Source organism: Chrysoperla carnea, chromosome 3, assembly GCF_905475395.1.
Source record: "Chrysoperla carnea chromosome 3, inChrCarn1.1, whole genome shotgun sequence".
NCBI lineage: Eukaryota > Metazoa > Arthropoda > Insecta > Neuroptera > Chrysopidae > Chrysoperla > Chrysoperla carnea.
This window is the reverse complement of record NC_058339.1, coordinates 26812894-26839957: the sequence shown is the minus strand read 5'-3', so window position 1 is coordinate 26839957 and position 27064 is coordinate 26812894. Positions and strand designations below refer to the sequence as shown.

The 27064-nt window shown below is 29.1% G+C and overlaps 3 protein-coding genes across 3 annotated transcripts in view; 1 reads left to right on the top strand and 2 right to left on the bottom strand.

Moving 5' to 3' along the window:
* The window catches only part of LOC123296646 (GATA zinc finger domain-containing protein 14), a 382239-nt gene that overhangs the window by 265022 nt on the left and 90153 nt on the right, over positions 1–27064 (top strand). The gene's annotated exons all lie outside the window — the stretch shown is intronic.
* On the bottom strand, positions 18166–19758 carry LOC123296649. Its single transcript, XM_044878210.1, has 3 exons — positions 19475–19758; positions 19233–19370; positions 18166–18426 (listed from the first exon to the last, which is right to left on the bottom strand). Exons 1-3 carry the CDS (start codon positions 19571–19573, stop codon positions 18196–18198), a joined length of 468 nt encoding a protein of 155 aa, XP_044734145.1. The 5' UTR covers positions 19574–19758; the 3' UTR covers positions 18166–18195.
* On the bottom strand, positions 24722–26531 carry LOC123296648 (attacin-B). Its single transcript, XM_044878209.1, has 3 exons — positions 26298–26531; positions 25443–25580; positions 24722–25011 (listed from the first exon to the last, which is right to left on the bottom strand). The coding sequence occupies exons 1-3, from the start codon at positions 26403–26405 to the stop codon at positions 24790–24792; spliced, it is 468 nt and encodes a 155-aa protein (XP_044734144.1). The 5' UTR covers positions 26406–26531; the 3' UTR covers positions 24722–24789.

Below are 27064 nucleotides of genomic sequence, written 5' to 3'. Positions count from 1 at the left end.
CAGCTAACATTAAATGTAACAGACCTAACTATTGTACATAGAGAATAGGTAACAGTAACTTTAAACATATAACAGAAAGGGAACAACATTTTCTACATAATAAAAGTATTTTACTTGATAGTTCATACAGAAAATAATATCTCTTTGTTTTATTAGGTCTAGAATCACGCGTTATTCAGTCAGGTTTGAAATTTGAGAAACTGTCGACAAAGTTGCTTCTAAGAATCTTTTTTCTAAGATATTTATTAAAGAGCCTTTTTATTATTATGATTATTATATCATTATGAATGATAATCATTATTGCGTTTCCCAAGCAATTAAAAAATTTCCAGGAACTCTTACAGTTTCTAACCCTTCTGATATGACTGTCAAATTCTACATTTGACTCTAAACCCATACAGTTATTTTATAAATTTAATTTCCTGTTTCATATTATTAAACTATTGGTTATTGCTTTCATTAACTCAATATTGCCTTAATAATTTCAATACACCAATCTAAAACCATTTCAACCTTTGAGCCTTTTTAACAATGTCAAGCTATTTCTATTAAAGACAAAGGTTTTTTATTCCATTTGTTAACTACACTGTCAATTTTCTTTCTTTAATGTAAAATACATGTTGTTGAAACATAGGTTTACCGCTGAAATTATTTTAGTTATCAAAAAATCCCTATGAAAAATCAAGAAAAACGAAAATAAAAATTTCGTTTTGGAATTTGATGAAACTCAGTGGATGGGGTAATTTTGATCCAAAAAGTATAAAAATCAGGTTAATTTAATTATTGGATGCATAGTTTCGTAGATATCGCAATATTTGGATCAATTTAAGTCCGTATCTCGAAAACTATTAGACCAGTCAGCAAATGCACCCGATTTTTGTAGTTTTTGGGTCAAAATTACCTTATATACTGAGTTTTATCGAAATTGAAGATAAACTGGCTGACTACTTAAATAACAATATCGTATAATTCATTTACTGAATACTTTTATTAAAATAAATATCGAACGATAATAATTTATTTTTCATTGGTGACAAATTGTTCATTCGAAAATCATTTTCCCATACTCTCGAATCGAAAAAGTATATAACAAATGTTATTACATAGCAAATAAAAAAAATCGACCACGTTAATATTCACCCAATTTCTATATTGTCAGATTAAAGACAAATTTACTATAAAAAATAAAATAAAACTTCACAGAAAAAAAATCACACAATTCTCTATCTCTCTCTCGTAAATATATCGTCGTTCGGCATAAAATTGCTGCAATATTGTATATATTGTAAATTTGTTTCGAACAGGAAATTACTTCATATTTTTTTTTCACACACAATGGTTACACGATATATAAGTTTAAAAATGAGTCGTGTTGCACATGACCTTTAGAGACCAAACCTATAATTTAATCCTCGAAAAGACAGGAAAAGAATGTGCTTTCTGTCAAACGCCTTTGCTCAAACGGCCAGTCTCTCTACTAGTACAGCTGCATAAACATAAATATCAATTAATCAGGGTATGCCATGCCCACATGCCGTTACGCGGCAAATCAATCCTTACCCACTATGGATAAAGATCAGCAAGCCAAGGATTGATTTATTAGCTTAGGCCAAGGCTTGGGCAAATGCTGACAAACCAAGGCTTGGTAAACCAATGATGAACCTGTCTGATTTCGGTAGGCTCGGCAAGATCATTATTGGACACAATCGATCCGAAAATCCAAACACGAATTTTCAGCATAACTTTACGTCATGGTCAGGACAATCTATTGACACCCCTTTCTGATTGATCTGTGTATATACATGCCATTTTGTGCATTCGGGGATATTTTTTCTTGATTGAAAGGTAATAGCAATATCGGATTTGCGAAAATCGTTACGAACGTAAAAGACTACCAGGAGCGGTGAGTAGAAATTGGGTTATTGGAGTGAAGAAAAATCAAATTTGAAATTTTTCTGCTAATATCAAAAGTAAGTTTTGATAGTCAGTATAGTTGTAGAAAATTACTTAAACGATAATTACCCCCCGATCATTTTTTCTGTAAAACCGCTTCAGGGTATTGATCTCAGTGTGAATAGATAAAAAAGGAAGTTGAAGCATGTTTTGTTTCGGGATGAATAAAATAAGTTGATGTCAGAAAGTTAAAAAATAAAAGTACTTTTTTCGAAGGGGTGAAATATGTATTTTTATTATTATCTACGCTTGACGTTCAACATTTTTCATTTTGATATGTCAACATTTATGTTATTTATCACACTCCTTTTTTATTTACTAGTAGATACTAACGCTACGAAGTGCTACGACACTACATTATATATAAAATACGTGTGCGAATATCATATGGAGTAAGTTATTTTCCAATATTTTGCAGTCAAGTCTGATCAAAAAGTTCATGTGAATATGTATGGTTTTTTTGAATATTCAATGTGCTATGCACAGACAAAAAATAGTAATTAGCTTAAGCTGTAGCCTAATGAGCTAAGGCTGTACCTTATGAAATTTTGATACACTCTTTGCAATTTTGCTGTCCTCATAAAAAATGGAAAATTATATTCGGAAATTTTATTACTAAGTGCCAATTTATCAAGAACTTAGTTAATAAAACTTGCTTTCTGGAAAAAAAAAAGTTAGAACATGATTATATATTGTACCAACCAAAATGATAATAGTCTACGTAAAGTATGTTTGAAGCAGTCGCAATGCCGATTAATTAATTCTTATCTGCCTGCACGATCTAATTGATTCACCGCCCTCTTATATACAATTGGTAAACGGTCCACGCAGGAATTCTAGTCTGCAACCTTCCATTCTCTTTACTTAGCTTCCATTCTGTTAACTTAAAATAACCGTTACTTTTCAACGGGTTTTAAATCTGGTTTCATAATATTATTTTTATAATTTACACTACAACGACAAAGATAGAAATGGAACAATGCATTTTACTGTTTGGCGAATTCTAAAACATAATTTGTCTCGATAAAAAAACCCGAAGTAACATTTATAAGCTACTTGTGTTTAAAAACCAATTAAGTGATCCATATGTAAAATTTTTCTATAAAAATATATCACTTTCAATATATCAGCCTGTTTTCTGCAATGCACATTTTCCTATAAGAAACCTATAAACACCACTAAAAACGTGTATCAAGATCATCGATTATCTGGATCAAGAAAGATGAAAAAACCTGCAACTTAAGGAGTTTCGATACCAAAAGTGTTAAAAAAACCACAGTTTTAAGCTTTATAATCATACCAAAATTAAGAGCTGTGCATAAAAATGAAAAACTTTTTTTTTGTAAAAACACTTACTTTGATAGTTATTTTCTCATAAACCGTTCAGAAAATGAACATGAGTTTTTCACAAGTTGTTTTTAAATTAAGCTTATATTGCTACGGTCTCCCAACTTCGGAGTTTAATTTTATTACATATTTCGGTACTTGGTTTTAAGTTTGAAGTTGAATTATTAAGGATATAAATTGTATGATACTCAATTTCTATGAGATTATTTGTTACAAGTTTTCATAAATCTGATGATTTTTATATTGTCATCCGAGCTTCGGAGTTTGAATTAAAGTTAAAGCTAATCGTTTAATTTTCCTTCGTCTGTATAAAATCATTCATACCAAACTATGTTAAGATTTATAAGTTTCCATTAATGACACACACACACAAGATCGTAAAACAAAAATTAGAACATTGAAGTGATGCCCAAGTCTACTTTCATTCCTATTTTGTCTTTCTTATTTATCAGTTTAAAGACGTTCATTTACAACCCCCTTTTGTTATATGCGTTCACAGAGAAATAAATTTTAAATGATTTTAAATGAAATATTTATGAAATTCTGAAAATTAAAATAAAAATTATTGGCTGGTAAAAGTCTCAAGCATAGTTATCGATATTATTTTTTAGAAATATCGATTTATTTTTTCTATTTAGTCGCATGTATCAGTTAGAAACAAGAAAATATTCTCATCTGAAATTGTTAATAAATCAAGTTGTCATTATAGTCAGGGGACCGGCTTTTAATAGTGATGGTCCTCCGACTTTAAGGATAATTTTATACATTATAACAATTTCAGATGAGAATATGTTCTCGTCTCATACTTTTCATAGCGTGATTATAGTAGTCGGGCTTTAGTTTTTGAACTTTATTTTTATGTGACTTAAAATTTATATTTTTGTCAAAGAACCTACTGCATATAATTATTTCTACATAAATGAAAATTAGAATGCAAAAAAGCATTTTTACAAGCATAGAGTACCATTATTATGAAATATTTCCTTATTATGTGGTTTTGCTTATGTAAATCAAATAGGTATGCTCTACTTTTTATTTAATATAAATTAGCTATGAAGTAAACAACTCATTATTATATAGGGTGTATCATTAATATTGCAGAAAGAGGTTTAAAGGGTTTTAAAAGTTTCCAGAATGTGGAATCTTGGTTCCCGAGTTTAGCACATTAGTGATAGCTACCGAAAAAGTGGCATCACAGCTGAAAGAGTGGCCCAAAATTAGTGTGTTTCAAAAAAAATTCCATTCGGCTCAAATTTGCCTGTAAAATCGAATTTATTAACTTCATGACGTCATCAGAATCCAAAAAATTTAATTTTGCTCTATCACATCCAAATTTTATCCAATTTTGATAAACCAAGTATGTAATTTTACTAAATTTGGGTCATACTTTTCAAATTAGTGATCAAAATTAACCCAACTCTAATAAGTTTCCAAAATGTGTAATCCTGGTTCCGGAATTAATCACATTAGAGATAGTTAGCGAAAAATTGACATCACAGCTGAAAAAAATGACCCAAAATTAGTGGATTCCAACAAAAAAAATCCAATAAGATTGGATCAAATTTGCCTGTATTTTCAAAAAAATCGAATTTATTAACTTTATGACGTCATCAAAATCCAAAACATTTAATTTTGCTCTAACACATCTAAATTTTATCCAACTTGGACAAACCAAGTATGTAATTCTACTATATTTTGGGTGATCAAAATTAATCTAGCTCAAATTTTTTGACTTTTGTGACAATAAAAATCGTATATGATGTATCTGTCAGTACCATTATGAGTTGGTTTTCTAGAGACTTTTTTATTACGTTGTGCTTCATGGTGTCGTTTCTTCATAATTCTCGAATTTTACATAATACCTCATTTAAAGATTATATATTATTTCATAAATTAAATATTCAAATTTATAATATATTTAATTAACCAATTCCATGATCTAGTCATAATATAGACAAAATCACCTTAGAAATTCACACATGTGATACCTTAAATATCAAATAGTTTTAATAACTTGCTTATGTTATGCTAAAATATATTAAGTTCAACAAACAGTTTTTATAAGCTTATTTGAATAAATTATTTTCTTTTTCATACATTTCTTATTACTAAGGTTTCTTCATTTAAACTTACACACGCAACACAATCTAGTATAGGAAGTCTGTAAAATAAATTTTCCCATATAGGTATCCAAATTTATAATTAGATCATTTTAGCCACGTTTTTTAGCCACACTTAAGAATTGTTTAGACACGGAGTATCAAGTGACAGTTTAACCTGCTAGTACAAAAGTGAAATGTTTTGAATTTGTATGTTATTAAACTATTGCTCAAATATTATACCACAGTTATTGAAATTTGCGAAAGCGTTCTTAAAATATTTACACTTGACTATTCTTTTAGCCTGTGGTTTATTCAAAAATGGTATATGTGTTTGAACTTCATATAATCAATTAATTGATTTACTAACTATGAGTTTTTCCAATTTTTGAACGTATCTACACTTTTTAAATATATTTTTGCACTTCAGAAATAAGAATTTGTCAAAATCATGAGACCTAAGATATAAGCAAAAAATATGTTACCTTCCGAAATTTTTGGACTTGTTCTTGTACTTTCGTTAGTTTCGGATATTTAGCTATGTACGGCATAATCGTTGAAATTTATTTTTAAAAAAATTCAAATGCCATTATAATGAATTGTGTAATAATTTTAGTGATAAGAATTAGCAATGAAACTAATTTTAATAATAAGTTTAATAAATGAAAATTTTGTTGTTGTCAGTAGCTTCTTTAATGATTTATGTTTATTATAACTTTTATTGAAAGCATTCTTAATGGTGCATATAAAATCATATTCTATATAAAATCATCATTGTTAATATGCAAAGAAATTAATTCAATAAATATTTGTAGTATAATTATTGAATATGATTATTTTGGTTTTTGTTCTAAAATTATTCACATTCATTCAAATTCGTACGCATCACGGGACTAAAGGTTGACGATCAGGTGATGAAAGTACAGGCGGGTTAAGTATTTCATTATCTATTTATGATTGTATATTAATCCAAAAACTTTTTCTTAGAAAAACAACTCATTCATGCATGGAAAGTACTCGATCTGAGAGACTAAAGGGATTTTTAGGAGATAATAATCATCAAGCTAAGTGTCATTTCGAAGAGACACCCACCTTTTTTCATTTCAATGAGATGCTCAGCCTGGAAACTCTTTTCTCAAATTACCATTTGCGTGTGAAAATTAAATATATAAACATATTCTAAATTGTCATTTTTCAAATTTACCGATAAAATAGTTAATGTAATATTTATGTTAAGAATATTATTTATGCTCTTACGAAATAATACATACCTTTCAACTTTTTCTGTTATTTTCTAAGGAAATGATTTTGAAGAGAATAAAAACAGTTTTCATGTCAAATTATGATAAAAGAGCTATTTTTCTTTTAAATAGGGTGCGTTACCTTACTAAGGTAAAATGTAATATTTTCACGCACAAATATATCGACTCGTGAAGTTTCTGAGAAAATAGATCTTTGTTTCCAATTTTGGACTATATCTCAAAAGCCATGCATCCAATCATTAAATAAACCCTATTTTTGGATTTTTTGGGTCAAAATTATCTTATAAAATGAATTTTATCGATATCGATGGCAAACAAATGTTTTCGATTTTTTGCAATTTTCTTAAGGGGTACGTACCCCTTAGAAAAAATCGAAAAAATCGGGAAAAAGTTTTTGTTTCCAATTTCGATAAAACTCTGTATATAAGGTAATTTTAACCCAAAAAATACAATAATCGGGTGTTTGTATCGATTGAATGCATAGTTTCTGAGAAAATCGCTCTTTTTGTCCAATTTTGGAATATATCTCAAAAGCCACGCATCCAATCATTAAATAAACCCTATTTTTGGATTTTTTGGGTCAAAATTATCTTATATAATGAATTTTATCGATATCAAGGGCAATCAAAATTTTTTGGATTTTTTTCAATTTTCTTAAGGGGTACCCCTTAGAAAAAATCGGGAAAATATTTTTGTTTCTGATTTCGATAAAACTCTGTATTTAAGGTAATTTTGACCCAAAAAATACAAAAATCGGGTTTATGCATCGATTGGATGCATAGTTTCTGAGGAAATTGCACTATGAGTCCAATTTTGGATTATATCTCAAAAGTCTCGCACCCAATCATTAAACAAACCCGCTTTTTGGGTTTTTTGGGTCGAAATTACCTTATATAATGAATTTTATCGATATCGAAGGCAAAAAAAATTTTTCGATTTTTTTAAATTTTCTTAAGGGGTACCCCTTAGAAAAAATCGGGAAAAAGTTTTTGTCACCGATTTCGATAAAACTATGTGTATAAGGTAATTTTAACCCATAAAATACAAAAATCGGGTTTACGTATGGATTGGATGCATAGTTTCTGAGAAAATCGCTCTTTTTGTCCAATTTTGGAATATATCTCAAAAGCCATGCATCCAATCATTAAATAAACCCTATTTTTGGATTTTTTGGGTCAAAATTATTATTATAAAATCAAGGGCAATCAAAATTTTTCGATTTTTTTCAATTTTCTTAAGGGGTACCCCTTAGAAAAAATCGAAAAAATCGGGAAAAAGTTTTTGTTTCCAATTTCGATAAAACTCTGTATATAAGGTAATTTTGACCCAAAAAAATACAAAAATCGGGTGTTTGTATCAATTAGATGCATAGTTTCTGAGAAAATCAATTAAAATGGCTCATCCTGTACGTTAAATGTAAGCAAATTCTATTCGTATAGCATTATTTTATCCGTCAATATAATATTAACATTTATATAATATAAAATGTAAAACTACTAAACCACCGCGTCACAAGAATGTGTAGTTAATATTATAGTAGGTACTCGAGTATTTTGATCCAACCAACTAAGCAATTTATTTACTAGAGAGTTTACATGCAACGATGAAATCATAAAATACTAAAGTAATTTCAGCTTTAGTGTATATAAACGTACTATTACATAACTATTTGACCCTTTACATATTTCTGGAATTCTCATTGCTTCGAATAGATAGCTTTAGTATTGGTGTGAAAACAATTTGTACTACAGTACTGTAGTTACATAATATACAGAATGAATCAAAATCCAAAAGCTTAGTCCATATTAATATTAAAAAGACGAAGATGCTGTGCTCCTTTGTTCATTTTTTTTCATGTCAAAATAAAATGAAAACCGTTCGACTTTTTGTATTTCAAGAAGTTAGCTGGAGACAAAAATAGTGACAAACACTGCTGATCGTTTAAATTTTCATCATTATTGCTATAGCTAGCGGTTATTTAGGGGTAGAAGAACCGAGCTGCCGAAAAAGATAGTATAGGAAGTATTTTATAAGAATAGACCATATTTGGAAAATTTATTTTGATGAATAGATCATACTAGCTCGAACCGTGTGGAATTTCACAGTGTGGTACCCGTGGCTAAAAACAGGCTAGGGAAATAATATAAAAAAGATAAATATGAATAATAACTTACTTTTTATTTCTAGGCAATTTTATTACAGATACGGTATACAGATTACATAATGAGACGTTACATTTTAAGAGCGTGAGTCTATTTTCGTAATAAGACAGTGCGATATGCTTTAAAATAAGGGGTAAATCTTGAAATTTGATAAAGAATGAAGGATCTCGCGCAGACAGGAAAAAACAAACTAGATAGTAATTACTCATGCCTGGGAATAACAATTTAACATGCAATGACTGAACAAAGTGCATACAAAATCTCTTCAAATTCTAATCTAGTAATTTATCGTAATTTAGAAAATAGGGCTTATTATTTAATAAAAAATATATAATTATGTAAATCTACCGGATTTGGATAATCAATTCGAAAAATTTTGGGAGAAGGCAAATTTTTTTTCAGAGGAAAGGGCTTTTCCAGTCTCGAACGTTCAGTTAATCCCATTAACATCAGAATCAGTTAATCTCTTAGAAGCTACGATGCCACAGTCAGACACGCAGATATACAGATACACTGATACGATGAACTTATAACCAGCCTCTTTTTAGTCGGGGGTAATAAAATGAATACATGTAAAAAAAAGTACATAGTTATCAAGGCCTTTATGATACATTTAGTCGCCAAATATAATAAATTGCATTATGTAAGAGCAGTTATAAATTATAAAAAGCTACTTTGGTAGAGAGTATTTCCTGAATCTATCCCAAAACAGAAAACATATACAAACCGAATATTATCACACATAATATATAGAAACATAGAGACATGTATCTGCATTTCGTTCGCATTGTATTCATATGTTGGTGGTGTACACAATTTAGATAACGTCGCCTCGACGTCTTATATCTTATTTGCATTCCTACTTATTTGCGTTTATCTTCGCTTGTCGGCATTTATGCTCTGCAACTTATATGTGTATATATATTAAACAACATATAACTACCGGATGATTTATATAAATTCAATAATCAATTTTGGCAAATTTTATTAAAAGAAATGGTCGTAATGTGAATTTCATTTTTAATGAGTAAGCGAAAACTCTTTTTTTTTTTTCAGCAATAAACAATAAAAAAAATTGATAGTCATAGGAACTGCCAATATAAGTGAAAAAATTTGAAATTTCATTATATTTGAATTAAAACTATTAACATTAATCTGCTTTTCACATCTATTGACACTCCGAGCAACAATTATATGCATGTTTATATGGTTTTTTATTATTTAAATATATTACGGGCTGTACAAGATTGTGACAAAATATAAATACAATTCAATTGAAATAACAATTAATATACAATCATATGATTTGTGGATAGTATTTGTATTTACGTAAATTCCAATGTACTTGTTATATACGCAGCACTAATGTTACACAATACGTCAGTTGTATAGCTACAGATATACTGCTATAAGCATGTCGACGCGCGCGCAGCCTGTCGGTAACGCGAACCCATAACATTTTCCCCTACCAAAAAGTGTCCATCGTCGCAAAAAAAAAGCTCAACTAATTTTAATTGACCATACATAATTATTTTTTTTCAAAACATACTATCAGATTAATATAATGCTCTAACAGATCTAATAAATCACTCTGTACTTGATATAATATCTGGAAAATTTCTGCCTGTGTGCATCGTGCATATAAGAAGTTGTTATTAATTTATTATATCTATGTTTTCACGCCAAAATCATATAACTTGACACCATTGAACTGTTTCCATTGATCAACTTCAAAAATTTAAATAAAACATACTTTTACTAAGTAACAAACTTTTATTGTACTAAAGAGTAAAAAATATTTTTTAACACGAGTGGCTCATATTTGACTGTCTGTAAAAGTTTAAAGCGCTACGGATCATCTTTGATATTTTAAATTGAGTATCTCCAACTTTTAAAAATAATCAATAATGAGTGTCTAATAGGAAAAATTATTTTTACTTTTTACTTCTTTAACGGAACTTTACTCTAGGAATCCTTTAAAAGGAGAGGCAAAGGGATTCTGTCTGTATATACACAAGAACTAAATTTCTTCAGATTTATTTCAAATATTTAATTTTTCAATTTATTTATAATTGTTTCGAAATTTCATGTTTCAATTATTACTAATTGTTAGGTAATTGTTTGTAAGTCAAATGTAGCTCCGCTTGTGATTTTTTCGGGAGCATTAAAAGAAAATTTTTAATTATATAGCAATGAAGATAGATAGAAAGTACTTACATTTATTACATGATCTATCATATTTACCTATCTCGATTACTTATTATTGATAAAAAGAAAAATAATGAAATAAAAAGCGTATTGTAAATATTAAAACATGAAAATCAATTTAAAATGAAATTGAAGGAAGATACATAAATAAATATAAAGCACCTAAGTAAATCAAACTCTCTATCTCTGCTATAGTATAGGTGTACTGTACTCACATGTACAGTGTCATTCAGGATTCAAACAAATTTCTAAGACAAATTCTGTCTCTTCAATTATTGATTAACCAGACCATCAATTTGGGTTCCGTGAGAAACATTCAACTACAAAACAAGTGCATCGAATAGTATAACTGCCAAAAGCTTTCAAGAAAAAGAATATTGCACAGCTTCATTTCTTTACGTCAGCAAGGCGTTCGGTATGTATGGCTCCACAAATTAAATTAGTGTATTTTGAAATCATATCTAGAAGATCGACATTTCCAGGTTAAAGCTCAAGAGGAGTTGTCTCCACGTCCGTGGTGCAGTTCACCACCAAATTAGCAACGAGTAACATACATAATAAGATTAATTACGATTAGCTAATCCATACTGATGATGGCTACTTGGTAATCGAAATATGTATTTACAAAATACAAAAATCTGATCCAAGAAATTGGGGCAAAAATCGAAATTTATAATTATAAAAGAGACAACGATATTCAAAATTGGTTCATTTTGGAGAAAACTATAAAGAAAAATGTTATTTAATGAAGAGTGTTCTTAGCTACGTTTCAATTGCGAGTTTAGGGTTCCATATCTTAAGAATCGGGTGTTTTCACTTGACAAAAATAGAAAAAAAAAAAAAAAAGAATGTAAAAAACGGCATTTTTAATATTAGTAGACAGTTCTTAATAAACTAGCTACATTTAAAATTAAGTCCCTTAAGCTAAGACACTTCGATTTTCCTGCTGATCTAGATCTATTCATTTTAGCGCACTTTTTGATACGAACAACTAAACATATTTTCAATGACAAAAATTTGTTGTAATCAGGAAACATAAAAACGTAAAGATGCGTTGAATCCATAGTTCAGTTTTTCCATATACTTTTATTAAATGTTCATTCGCCTTGTATGGATGACACTGTGAATATACACATATCAAAAGGTATGTGCCCTATGTGCTGCCGTTACTGTTCTGTGTTCCTATCTATCCATCTATCCTATATATATCTATTATGTACTTAGAGAACAAACTGTACAGTTCAAATCGTTCAAAATCATTATTTATTTCAATATTCAATTCCCATTCATCGTTCACAATTTCAATTATATTTATCTATATCTTCGTAACAGCTAAAGCTCTGGCCTCTGTTGTTTGATAGCAGTAATACACTTTTGTGTTGAATAAAAGAAAAATCAATATTGGATTTTGACGAATCGATTCATTAAAATTAAAAATTATTATTTATAAATGAAATAATTTTTTGTTTCTATTTCAGAAACTTGTATTATTCTATAAAGTGGTCTTCCTTTTTATTCCAACATGCTTTCTTCTAATTTTATTTTTAAGAAAATAAATATATTTTTAATCATTATATATTGAATTAATTATACTTGTCGAATTGATTGCTATCATCTTTTAGGTAACTTCAAAAACATAGACAAAGAAATTTAAAAAACTCAAACTGTGCAGAAATTCACAGCTTTAAATATACGAAACACAATTAATGAAATATTCACAACTTGATGTAGTCATAAAAATATTACCAAATGATAGGAAGCATCCTAAGGACGTAGAATGCCAAAGGGCAGACTGTTTGGTCAATTAAAAGTCTTGGTAAATTGATTTAAAATTTGTAGAAATAACTTGGTGTAGTAAAGGAGTGTATATTTATCAATATCTGTAAATACGCTTTATAACAGGATATCAAATATTGGTGATCGGAAAAAAAGCCCCGGAAAAAATAGATCTTAAAAAAATAGACCGGAAAATAGATCTGAGAATATAAATCCCAAACACATCTGATATTGTTTTTTAATAACTTCGTTTATCGACTATCGAGGAGATGGTTGGTTACTGTTTTCAACCCTTTCGTTCAAAAATGGGACACTATTACAGAAAACAGAGATATTATCGTAAACGATATCCACTCGATATTCTATTTTTCCGTCACCATTTTTTTCCAGGACTATTTTTCCCTAGGTTCCATATATAAGCAATAGAGATGGGCTTAATTTTCAAAGTTGTAAAAATAATGAAATTGTATAGATTAAGCACCAAAAAGTTCGGTTATCAATTGTAGATAGCTTCTCTGGAAAGAAATACTATTGGTTACAAGTTGACGAAAATTAACGAAAAGTTTCAAATTAGGTGTAGTCATAAAACGTTAAAAAAAAATTAAAATACATTCTTAAAATTTGAGAAATCAGAAGGCAGCTCTTTTCTTCACATAAAAATACCTGATCGATTCTTGATGCAGGTAAATGCACTTTTCAAATTTCGAAGGATTTTATGGAATATTGAGAAGTAAAATTTTATCAAAGTGTTTTATATGGCGTGCTGGTATGTCCTCCTTTATTCATGAAGTGGACAATTTTGAAGGGCTCTTCATTTATTTACAGAATTAAGTACCATATAAAATTGATTTTTAATTGTAATAGAAGTGTTTTACTGTATCTAAACATTAAAGACGTAGAACCCTACTTGAAGTAAGTGTGTACATACATATATACAAGATATTTATAATATTTTACCCTTCTTATATACCAACTTACACGTAGGTATTCTGTCTGTAGAACTACCGGTTTCCGGTAAAAAACATCTCGAATATTCAAACCAGCCAATTATTATTTTTATATTAAATAAAAGTTAGAATTTCGTGCCAATATTGAACAGTATTTAACAATTACGTTGAACAAGATTTTTAAATCGATTTTTTTTCTTTACCGTTAACAGCATATTTACTTGTGTATTAAATTTTTATGTCTAAGGAATTGACTTTAAAATACAAAAATCTTTAAAATACTCATAAGTTTAAAAACTCAATTTTCAAAAAAAAAGTCCAAAGCTTTGTACTACGAACGTATTTATACACGTTTAAAGGCTTTGACGTTTTATCTCAATGTATAAATTAGAAAATAAATGTATTAAAAGTATTTGTTAACAATCTCAGTATAGTGTAGGTGTAGGTATTTTTATGATAAATTATTATATGCAAAAAATTTAATTTGTGATTGCAACATAGGCAACGATACCATAGATTTGTTATAGCCATTGCATAAACTATAAAAATAGTTAAGCAAGTCATGGTGATGCAAAGTGCAAAGAATACAGATACAGTTTGAGTAAATAATGGACCTTTCACCTATTTCACCCGGACCTGGCAGTTCATTCACCTATCTATGTTTATATCCTAACTATGTTCCCATCGTATCTTGGTACATAAATGTGGCGCTTACTTTTTAAGCACTACAATTTAATTTTGATCTATCACATCCAAATTTTATCCAATTTTGATAAACAAAGTATGTAATCCTTCTAAGTTTGGGTCATAATTTTCAAATTTGTGATTAAAATTAAACTACTTCTATTAGGTTTCAAGAATGTGGAGTCCTGGTATCAGAATTAAGCACATACATGATAGCTAGCGAAAAACAAACATCACAGATGGAAAAAATTACCCAAATTTGCCTGTATTATCAATAAAATTGATTTTTTTAACTTTATGACGTCATCAGAATTCAAAAAATTTAATTTTGTTCTATCACATCCAAATTATATCCAATTTTGATAAACCAAGTGTGTAATCCTACTACTAAATTGGGGTCATATTTTTCAAATTTGTGATCAAAATTAACCAATCTCTAATAAGTTTCAAGAATGTAGAGTCCTGGTCCCGGAATTAAGCACAGTATACCTATCGAAAAACTGATATCACAGCTGTAAAGACACTCTTTATAAATACCATAGAATAACCAAAGATTATTTCCAGAAACCAGTCAAATACCATATTCCATTTTTTTTAGTCTGATAATTATTTACAAATGTGACAAATAATTACAGTTCTACAAAGAAGAATAACGAAAAAAAAGAATAGAAATGGGGGTTTTCTATGATTATCAAATCATCAAATGTGACATTATCATGTTCATCGGCTGTGACATCATCTTTCATAATAATTCTCAGACAGAAAATTCGTATTATTGACAAATGAAACAGAAGTAAAATGTAATTTATTTTCACTGTTTATTTCTTTTCCATATTCAAATTCGTGAATAATAGTATGAATATATTAAAGATAAATAGTGCTTACACTCATACTTAATATATAGGTGATTCATAACTGATGAAAACTTGCTATAAATTAAATCAAAATTATCTTTTTATTTTTATTAATTATCCGATACAGGCTTTTCATATTGAATACGTGATTTTTTGTTTACTTTTTTGTGTCCAAAATTTAAAATGTAAAATTATGTTATTCAATGGGTTTCTTGAAGCGCATACGATAGACAAAACAATTGTCTCAAAACACAAAGTTTGAAAAATTAGATTTCCATAAATTTCACTGTCAAGCCGTAATAAAAAGTAATTTTTCTTTAACACTAAACTAACTTTGATTAATCCTCTAAAACTAAATATCAGACACAAATAATCATAGCATGAAACTTTATAACAAGGACATGAAACTCTAGTGGAGAGGGTAGTCGAAAAAATGGTGCCTATCTGAGTTAAGTCTAGTTTTCGATCGTTGCGTACTTTTTACTGTCTTTTGTTTTCAGTCTTTTATTTTTAGTAATATAACGAAATGATATAAAAGTTATAAATATTTTCTCTAGCGGCGCTGAATTGAATTCTGTATGCAACGAATAGAACGCTATTACGAGCGTCAAAGCAATTTTAGACTTGTGGTTTAAATTATTTGTGCCTTATTTTCAACTTTTTATTGATGAATTTTGTTATGATTTCATGAATGTAGACGAAAAATAGGAATATAATTTTTCGATATCCGCCTTGGTTTTCGAAATATCGAAAGCTAAACAATTAAAAAAAATTTTCAATTTTCGATTTTTCGAAAATTAATCCATGTATCGAAAAATCTTATTCTAACATTTCGTCTTATAATGTCAAATTATAACAAAATTCAACATCAAATTTGAAAATATATAATTTTTTTAATTTCTGTCTCCACTACCGTGCTTAAGGGTTTGCGCTTCTTTAATAAGTCGGTTTTTTTTTTCTTCAATAATTTATTAAGCTTTTAAATAGTTTTTTTTTTAGATTTCCACCGACTAGTTTCGGAGAATTCTATGGAAATATATTATCCATCTACCGTTTTCCTATAAGACCAATTTTTAATATGCCTGCTTTTGAAGTTATTTATTTATTTCTATAATCGGGCAACCCCCCTCCCCAATAATTTATTGAATTGATAAGGACTTAGACCAACCTCATTTAAAAAAAAATCAAACGTACATTTTTAACTTGAATATATTGAAATGATTCTTCTAGATTAAAATTCTTCGTTTTCAATATCGAATCATGTCGCTAAATATGTTTTTAATCCCAACTTACAACAAGTTAATAAGATCATTCCGTATTTATACCACGTTATATATCCCATATATTATTATTATACATATATACGTAATGAACAAATCCATTATATTAACAGTAAAGTGAAAAGGCCAATTTTCTTCTTTACGCGTATATTTTCCTTTACACTTCGAGGGGTGAAAATAATGTATAATACCTACATATAAAAATACCTTACTTACATTTAGATGTTTTCCTAGTTCTATACTTCTTCTGTATGCGTGTATGTGTGTCTGTGTTTGATGTCAAGAATGTGACTACTCAATATACATTTTTCACTTTTAAGACCCTCAATAAGTCATCAACATATTTCATAATACATTGTAGTCGAAGAAACGAAGCACTAAAAATGATTAAAAATCGAAAAATTCGTGCAGTAAGTCGGATTTGAATGCGGTTTTCGGCATTCGATTCGTTAGACCGCCAGGACATTTTGTGACCAAGTCTGATTTAAAAGAAATTAACAACATGCAATTAGCATAATTAATATGCACTTTGTAATTTTAAATTGACGGTTAATATGACGTTTTTGGGGTCGCTGAACACGAATATCGTGACAAAATTGGTCTCAGAGGTACCTGGTGCTCAGGTTAAACGGTTCCTCGTTGCCTAGTGAAGTTTTCGGGAAATTTATCATATAATCAGTTCAAATTCGTTACACAGGATTTTTTGAGATCGCTGAACACGAGTATCGTGACAGGATTGCTCTTAGAGGTACTTATTGCAACGATATTCTTGTAGCCTTCTGGAGTTTAACAGAATTTCGTCATATAATCTGTTCTTCGGGTGGCTGAACAAGAAAATCGTGGCGGAAGTGGCCTCAGAGATATTTGATGCAACGGTATAACGGTCAATTTTAAAGAAATTATAAAATGCATATGAATTATGCTAATTGCATATTTTTAAATTCTTATAAATCAGACTAGATTATAAAATTTCCTGTAGCTCTAACGAATCGATCACCGAAAACCGCATTCAAATCCGACTTACTGCTCAAATTTTTTGAACTTTATTCCTTCGTTTCTTCGTCTAATTGTACAGAGTGCTTATTTTGAGATTACTCACACTATTTATATTCTAGTAAACTAAGTAGACATTGCTCTAAATTTTTCAGTCTAAAAAAGTAAAAGAATGAAAAAAAAAACAATTGCGCGTAGGCGGAAGTTACTGAATAATGTTTTCTATGAATTGAAATTAACTCAAATATTGTTAGTCACTAAAACAAATATTGAAAAAAATTTAAAGTATTAATTTTAGGTAGAATTAGTCTTTAAAACGTTTTTCGTGAGCCAAGACTGAGAAATATATAAAGTGGATAAGTTTTATAAAGGGTTTCCCATTTAATTTAAGGCTGAACTGTCTTGCAAAACGAATTTAAGTGTAGAGATAAAATAGTTGAACTGAAGTATGCCCTTTGTTTGAATATTTTTCGAAAAACAAATACATTCATCATTGCATCTATAGTTACAGTAAATACATATGATAATAAAGAGAATTGAGTTAAAAAATATTACCAAATCATTCTTCAAAAAATTTATTTTTTAATAATGAATTTTAACCTAACAATATAAAAAATGGAAATTATCTTTTTAAAATTTTTTTGTGAAACCAAGCATTACTTGTCCTTGCATAGGACTTGGCCGTGGTCCAAAATGTTGTCGAGCTCCTGCTCCTAAATCCAAATTTGCGGTTCGATCTCTACTCTGAAATAATCTTGCGTTAGCCTGAGCTTGAACCGTTGTACCCCAATCCTTCACGTGATCAACATTTACGGATGCACTGTGTCCAAAATCGTGTCTGTATTGTAATCCACCTCCAACCTACAAAATTTAACAAACGTCGGCGTAAATTAAAAAATTATTTAGAAGAAATCATTATGTTTTTTATTTAACATTGGAAAAGGTTGAGCTAATAAATATCCATTTTAAAATTACCAAATTATATTTACCAAATTTTCCATATGGTAAGGTTACGTTAGGTAATATTAGCTGTCCACGAGGGTCTCATTTAGGCCTCAATTTAGATGGGCCAACTTGCCTATTGTGGTATCACCTTTTGTAGAATATTTCAGTTAATTATTTTGAGAGGCAGAATACACCTCCTTCATGCATACACCATCATAGATACACCATCATGCAACACATCATCCCATTACTTATGAATTAAAATTGATTATTGTTGTGACGACGGAAATTGAACCTGGCCCCTTAGACACACTGCGTACAGAACGGATTACGCATTAACCAACTGAACCATTAGAGTTGGAGATGCAATCGGTCACAAAAAATTTTGAAAATTTTAGTTTGGTGAATATTTTAATCATAGAGAAACAAAAGTTTTTTTTATTAATTTTTTAGTAAAATTATAATATTCTAAGATTGATAACCTCTGAACAAAAAAAAAGAGCTACAACTTACCCAAAGGTTATTAAATCAAAAAACTTTGATTTTTAAATAGGCTAGTAATATTTATTGAAATCTATTTCTGGAAGCATATCTGGATTAAATGATTTAAAAATCCATTTGGCAGAAATGATGCCACAAATAGATCAAAAACAGATACCATTAGTTTTTCGTCAGGAGTTATAAATAGGTTTTAAACCCAAAATAACAAAATTAAAACTTACCCCAGGTGGTGTTTGTTGTGTTAGAGGAATTTTCCCATAAGCCTGTGCGTCTACATGATGTGGACCATTTTGAACAACATTTGGAAACGTCTTGCCAATATTCAAATGATTACCGGTTTGTGATAGGTCAAATGGTGGCTGTTTGGGTACATTTGTTTGATTATTAAATTGTTTACACATTTTAATTATGTTTTTTTGAACTTACCTGAGAAAAAGATTAAACAGTTAAATTCAAAACTTACCGAAGTCGGTGTTTGTTTTGCGGGGCATTTTCCCAAATTCAGATTGTTGCAAGTTGATGGTTGCAATGGTGTGTTCATTTGCAGTTTTTTATCTGACATTTTATTGTTATCTCGATATGATAAGATTTTTTGAATTTATTTAAGAACTAATAATTTTCTAATTCTTATTATAAAAACAAACTATTTTAACTTCCAAGAAATCAACTCAAACAAAAAAGATTGTACACATTTAAAGCTGTAACAAACACTTCTAGAGACACCGGCGATCGACTGCGCATTATTGCGCAGTTCATTGTGATGAAAATATATGAAAAAATACAGGCTGTGTAACTCTGCATTGGTGATACACATCGCAATGAATGATTTTACTAAGTGAATATAATCGGATTAAAAAAATTTAAAGAAATATACTAAAAAAATACATGAATTTACCTTTTTTGTTATAGTATTTTTTCCATTAATTAAAAAAAAGGATAGCCAGTCATGGGGACTGCCGTGGAAACTAAAAATAGTATTTTAATTATTAACATTAAACTAATATTATATGAAACGTGAGACCAATTTAATTTTTTGTTTACGTACCAAAGTAGATTTGGTTCCGGGCTCCAGTGTCGAAGTCCACTGCTCTGGCACTAGGCTACTCTACCTCTGCTGAAATTTCATGAGTATTGCTTTAGATACAAAGCAAAAACATGTTAATGATGATGACGACATGATGACACGAATCCATAAGATTTTCCCCAACGAAAAATCGTCTAATATGCCTATAGAAGTTTTCACTTCAATAAAATCATATCAAAAGTCATGATTCAATTTAATAATTTGGACGAAATATACTCAAAAATAAGTTAATATTTTAACCTATTTTCTTATAGGGTTTTTTACATTAGCAAAGAAATTTGTACCAAAATTCTTTGATTTAATGTTTATTGTACATTTGGTTGATATTGTCAGAGTGGATTCTATCACAAGATAAACGCAAGGGCCGAAAAATTCACATATTTAAGTTTTTTAAATAAGTGTATATTTTGTATTTATTGATTGTGATGTTTATCACCAATGTGGAGATACACAACCTGTATTCTTTGATATACATATATTAGGTGTGTGCGATTCGCGCGCAGCAATCCGCAGCCGATCGTCTCTATCTCTATATTATTTTATACTGCGTAGTTAAATTCATAGTAATCCCATTTTATGTTTTACGGAACGTCTCAATCATTAACAAGTCAAAATTTTTACAAAAATAGTTTCAATTTTTTTATTTCACGGCGAAGGGAAATTATTTTAATGAGTCCTAATATTTCAAAGTCTTCAAGCATTTTTCAATCAGACGCATTGACGAATTCTTTCAGCGTTAATTATTGTTTTTAATTTCCAGAAAATATATTATTTCTCGATAAATATTGGCAAAACAGAAGTTAATGTTACAAAAAAGGAACTTCGGTTTTCCTAATACTTGTCGAGAAATTCTTAAAATTAATAGAGAAAATTAATAAGTGTTGGGTCAAAAAACGCCAGAAGTTTTTTAAATTTTCATTTCGAACGGGATTAAAGAGTTGTAAGATCGGGATTGAACTGAAATCTCTATCAATATCTGTTTTAACATTCACATGTTTTTTAATTCATTTATATTATTGGGCGGAATTCTTTTCCCAACTTGTCACGATCTAATCGTTTTATTAATAGTCTTTTTTTTATGAAATAGAAGATTAAACAAAGAGAAACATCATAATTTAATATAGGAATGATTTTTGGAAGAATTAAGATATAGTTTATTATTACATGAGAAAATTGATTTCAAACTTAATATGAGCTCACATTTGTCTGTAAATGAAACGTTTGTATGTGTATGGGTAATGTCTACAAACACATAGATACTGTTAAATTGTGGTATTCCCCGAAAAAAGAAAGTGTGCTACTATTGAGATTCCGTAGTTAACAACACCTCAAAATTTTCATCATTTCATTTGAAAATTATAATTCACTTTATCAGTCTATCTTAATCGAACTTATTCGTCCAAAAAACAAGGATCCTTAATTGAAATGAAAAGTTCTAAAAAATATATATTTAATTTTGGAAAGATAGTCATTCGAATTATTGGCTTGAAAACTTTTGTTCATAATTTTATTAATTTAATTTTTTCATGAGGAACCTTAAAAATAACGATTTTTCATAGAAACTATCTTTCCATTTTCAACATCAAAACGTTTGACTTTCATACAAAATTTCACCCCCTATTTGGTCTCCTTAGATAAAAAAAAAGTGATACAATAAACTTTTGTCTTAAACTATGAGCTTATATTACAATTTTTTAAATTTGTAACTACAAAAATGATGAAGTTTTTTACCCCTTGCTACGGGGTTGGGCGATGAGTTTCATTAAAATGCGAAACATCATCTTCCATCAATTCTATTAAAGAATGTTTATGCAAAATATGAAGTAGATTGGATCGGATCCAGATATTTTTAAAAATTTTGTGTTCCCAAATCCATGCACACTTTTACAAACAACAAGGATGCAATATTGATTTTTTATGCTTATTCTGATATTGAAGTCAAAATTTGACCTTTTCAACTGGTGCAGAACCGTCATAAATAATAATTCCTTAATATTTTTGGAAGACAAAGATGTTAAATATTTTACTACGGATCACTATGATATTTATAAATTAACATTCAAGGTCTTTTATGTTTTGTACAAAATATTCGCGATAACATACAATCAGCTTAAAGCTACCATCAGTTTGATTGTCAATTACCTCATAATACAGTAATTTATATACAATCTCTTTTATTATGAGATGAGTCAGTGTAAAACACTCAGGCTGTAACTCTCGGCTAACAATCGTATTTAAGACTTATCAACTTATTTGTTTAATTTCTAATTTAAGTATGTACTTAAACAATTCAAGTGCTTTTTTAGGTCAATGATCGGGTATTATTATTTGTCTCAGAAATTTGTGTATTTTTATCTGCGAGAAAAGTAGATTGTTCCCCTATCTTTTCTCAATGAGTTTCGAATAATCTTAATTTTTTTACCATGCATATATGTAATATGCAAGGTATACTAAGTTTAGTCCCAAGTGTGTAACGCTTAAAAATATTGATGCTATGAACAAAATTTTGGTATAGGTTCTGTCCGTCTGTGCGTCTGTCTATCCGTCTGTCTACCAACACGATAGCTCAAAAACGAAAAAAGATATCAAATTGAAATACAGCGTACTTCGTAAATTAGTAACATAGGTCAATTGGCTCCTGGGTCCGTACCAACTTTTGTTTGAAACATTTTTTCGTAAACACCACTGTTTACTCGTGCGAGCGCAAATTAGGCGTAAATTGTATAGTATGTAAATTGTATTATATGGAGGTATCAGTTATGTATGTGTGACATGTATGTATGTGTAATGTCATGGAGTAATCATCACTGTCTATACAGGGTATTTCAACAATTAACTCAGTCAATTATTTGTTTTCACTTGTTTAATCGATCTCTTTAATACTTTTATGTCAAAATAGATTCATTGTATTATATGATTTTCAGTTTGTTATGCAAAAAATTGACGATTTGCGGATGTAATCTCTGATCGAACCCCAAAACTCGAAGGGTTAGTTTCTTAGTTGTAGGTATTTATTTATAGCTTTTATGTGAACTTTCCAAGATCCAGATAAAATTTTAATAAGAAACAAAATTAAAATGACTTACCAGTATTTGGTCATCATAATCTCCGTATATGGAATTCGCACCGTGCGTGAGATTTATTGGAGGCGTTTCCATGTGTAACGATACACAACTTTAAATATAGAATTGTATGAATGCATATATAATTGTATGAAATGCATTTATGACTTACATTGAAAATTTATTGTTATTGTCTCACAAATTTAAATAAATAATTATGATAATTTATATTTAAAAAATAATATTATTGCAATTTGATTTCTTATTTTCACAATTTTTATGCATTAAGTTTAATTAATTAGTATTTTTCAATAATTTTAATTTGACATTCTCTATAACATTTACCTGTAAAGAACTGCAAATCAGTCATAACAGTCTCCTTTATCGCCAAAACTTTTCACTGAAAGCGCTGGCATCGATTTTATTGTCCCTGCCTTGACTACGCACACAACGAATATGTAATAGTCTGTTATAATAGTCATGAATAGGACTATATAATAAGTCCTATTCATGAGAGATATATTATCAGTCTGTATTTAACAATATTATAAATCTGGTATTCCCCTTCAATTGAATGAATAAGTGTTCAAATATGTTTATTTAAAAACTATCAAGCTTAAATGCACGTTAAGTCATACAAATAATTTTTTCTAGGAAACTCCACAGAGTGTATATCTTAAAATATTTGGGATCCATTTTTCGAATCAGGATTACCCAGATCAGACTAAAACTCAATTTTTAGCATTACACAAATTTGCAATTTCTTTTTCAAATTATTTACAAAAAAAATTAATAATAAATTTTCTTTTGTTTTCAGGTGAGTTACGGATCATTCAGATATGTTATTTAACTCATAATCGTAAGTGAATTTTATACCTAACTTATTCTTTATGAATGGTATAGATATGTGCGTCAGGCCGATACTGGTTGGATATATCCACAATACTTCTGGTGGGTAGCCCTATTCAATACTATAAAAATACCAACATAGATACTATAGTATCTGTCTCTATACCATATCAGCATTTTAATAAACGCCATGCATTTCTTAATGTGAAACGTGATATTTCTCTATTTGACGTTCAAAGATAGATTGGCAGAAGTGATAACTTAAAAAGTGCTTCAGAGCTATTTTTGTTTTTGGGTTATGTTTTGTCTTAAGTAGGTATTCAAACCCAAAGTCTTGAAACAAAAAATGATAAAAAATTTTACAAAATTTCCTCCCATTAGCAGAGTTACATGTAACCAGTTGATTTTATTTCATTTAGCGAATTTTCTTCGAAAGGAATGAGCAAAATATTTCCACAAATTTTCATCGATTCTTTCTGATGAAACCAACGTTCTTGGGAAAATTTCTGGTTTTCCATTTTTTTCAAAACTAACATTATAATGAGCCACACCGAATAAACTATAAACATTTTATAATATTGAACAGGCATTTTCGTAATTTTCACCTTTCACCTTCCACTCAGGATTTAACTCAACAATAATTAATTTAAATATTTAAGCTTTTCCACGCTCTTTTTTTTATAGGAACCAGAAATGAACCAAAAGTAAAAACTGGTCAATAGTCAGAAATAAATTTTATTAGTTTATTCTAAAGTTACAGAAGAATGTATAGAAGTGCACAGTTTAAAGTTGTTTATTGAAATGAAGCCCCACATGTTTTTGAATTGGACCATTACCATGTCGGCTTGCCCCAGCACCTAAATTTAAAGTTGCGGAACCATCTGTACTTGCATGTAATCTCGCATTTGCGTCAGCTTGAACCGTTGTGCCACAATGCTTCACGTGATCAACATTTACTGATGCACTGTGTCCAGAAGCATGTTGATAGTTTATTCCACCTCCAGCCTACAAATAAATGTTTATAAAGTTTGAAAAACTGCCGATAAAAGGCAGAAAAATTCTAAAAACAATTATATAATTTCTCAGAATTATTTAAAAAAAATTTTATATTTATTTTGGTGAAAACAAATGGAACTTTTGGATCGCTTAGATGAAGGGTATTTTTGTAGTCTCCAAAAAAGAGGAATGTTGAATGGTTGCATGGGCTCAAAACTATCTGAAATCGTTTATACAGATCAAAAACAAATTAAATAATTTAAATATCTTATTTATCCCTTTATGACTACAGAATCCTCGTGAGCGATCCGTATAATTTTTCATGTCGGATTGAAGGGATAACTATACTAAAACAGATATACAAACAACTCTAACGCCTTTTGTTAGGAGTAATATTTATTAAATCATACAAAATTAATGAATATAATTGAAAAACTTACCCCAGGTGGTATATTGTTATGAAGAGGAATATTTGCATGGGCGTGTGCGCCTACTGAATGTGGGCCGCTCTGAATAATATTGGGAATATTCGGGCCGACACTGACATGAGCACCAGTACTTGATACGTTTATTGGTAGCTGTTTACAAAATTTACAAAAAAAAAACAAAAATTAATAAAACTTTACAAACTGTGAAAACCGCAAATTCTTGATGTTCATAGATAAAAGGATGTTGGTCTAAAAACGTTTATACTCTATTTTAGCCTCTATAGAGTTTAAATAGAATAAAACCTCCTAAGAGAAACGTCTTTTTATCAAGACAAGGTATGTCAACGGATTATCAAAATTTTATAAAATTTATATAGTGCAACTAAAGAAATTTTAGCAAAGGATCAATCAAAAGAATTTCATTTATTTAACAGAAATTTCTTTAGGAAGTTTCGACTAAACCATGAATTACACTTAAATTTTTCTGTGTCAAATGAAAAGTGTTTCTGTATTCTTCGAAAGTGCTCAGGAAAACAGACAGATCAAAAACTGTTCCTAGCATATAACAACTCTAATTTAATATTTCAAAATAAAAATAAAAATAAAAAAAAATAAAAAATTTCTTATTTCACTTAAACCGCAAATTCTATTTACCAAAACTTTTTTTATTTTTCAAAACATTTTGATAGTTTAACGAAATTTTCTAAAAAAATTTCGTAATTTTATGCTATTTAGAAATGCTTTGAGATTATGCCATCCACTTGGAAGTGATGATACCAGAAATAGATACACACAGGCAGATAATATGACACGATAAAACCGTTCCTTTTCTTAGTCAAGAATAATTTAAAGAAATCTAAAACTTACCCCAGGTGGTGTTGGTTTGGGCTCGCAACTTCTGAAATTAAGTCTGTTACCAGATGATGGTGGCATACCTAATGATGTGTTAATTGGAAAATTAAACCGATTTGCCATTTTTGTTTTAATAAAATACGTTAACACTTAATGATTCTTGAATTTATTTAATAATTAGAAATTTTTCGATCCTTAAATATTCAGTAAAACTGTTATTTCAACACAAGCAAGGAGTTCAAGTTGTATACTACAAAATTGTACATACAAAACTGCAATAAATTCTATCAAAATTACATCTTTTATACCACAGAATTACATTAATTCTTATTTAAAGTAAGCCCAGTCTAAAGTTTGCAAGCACTATAGGTAACATTCATTAATGTCGATTGATTATATTTAAATAGTTTTGAATAAATTTTGTTCTTTTAATAAACTCTTTTCTGTTTTATGGTTAAAAAGGTTAAGGTATCCATACATTATCGAACATTTCACAAATCACGTTTTCGAAAAGCGTTTGACAAACAAACTCTCAAACATGACGCATTTCGTTTGTCACATCAATTCAGTTACTATGCAAGTCAGTGCGTAGAATTGTGTCATAGTGTCAAGAATTGTAAATCAAATTCGAAAAACTGTAAAAAAATGGCATATATTTTGTTATGGGTACTAACAAGAAGAGAATTAAAAAACAAATAGAAAAAAGGCATTCGATCTTTTAACCACATTTTAAAATTTTTGGAATTCGAAATAGAATCTTCTAGTTTCCAGAATTTATCTAA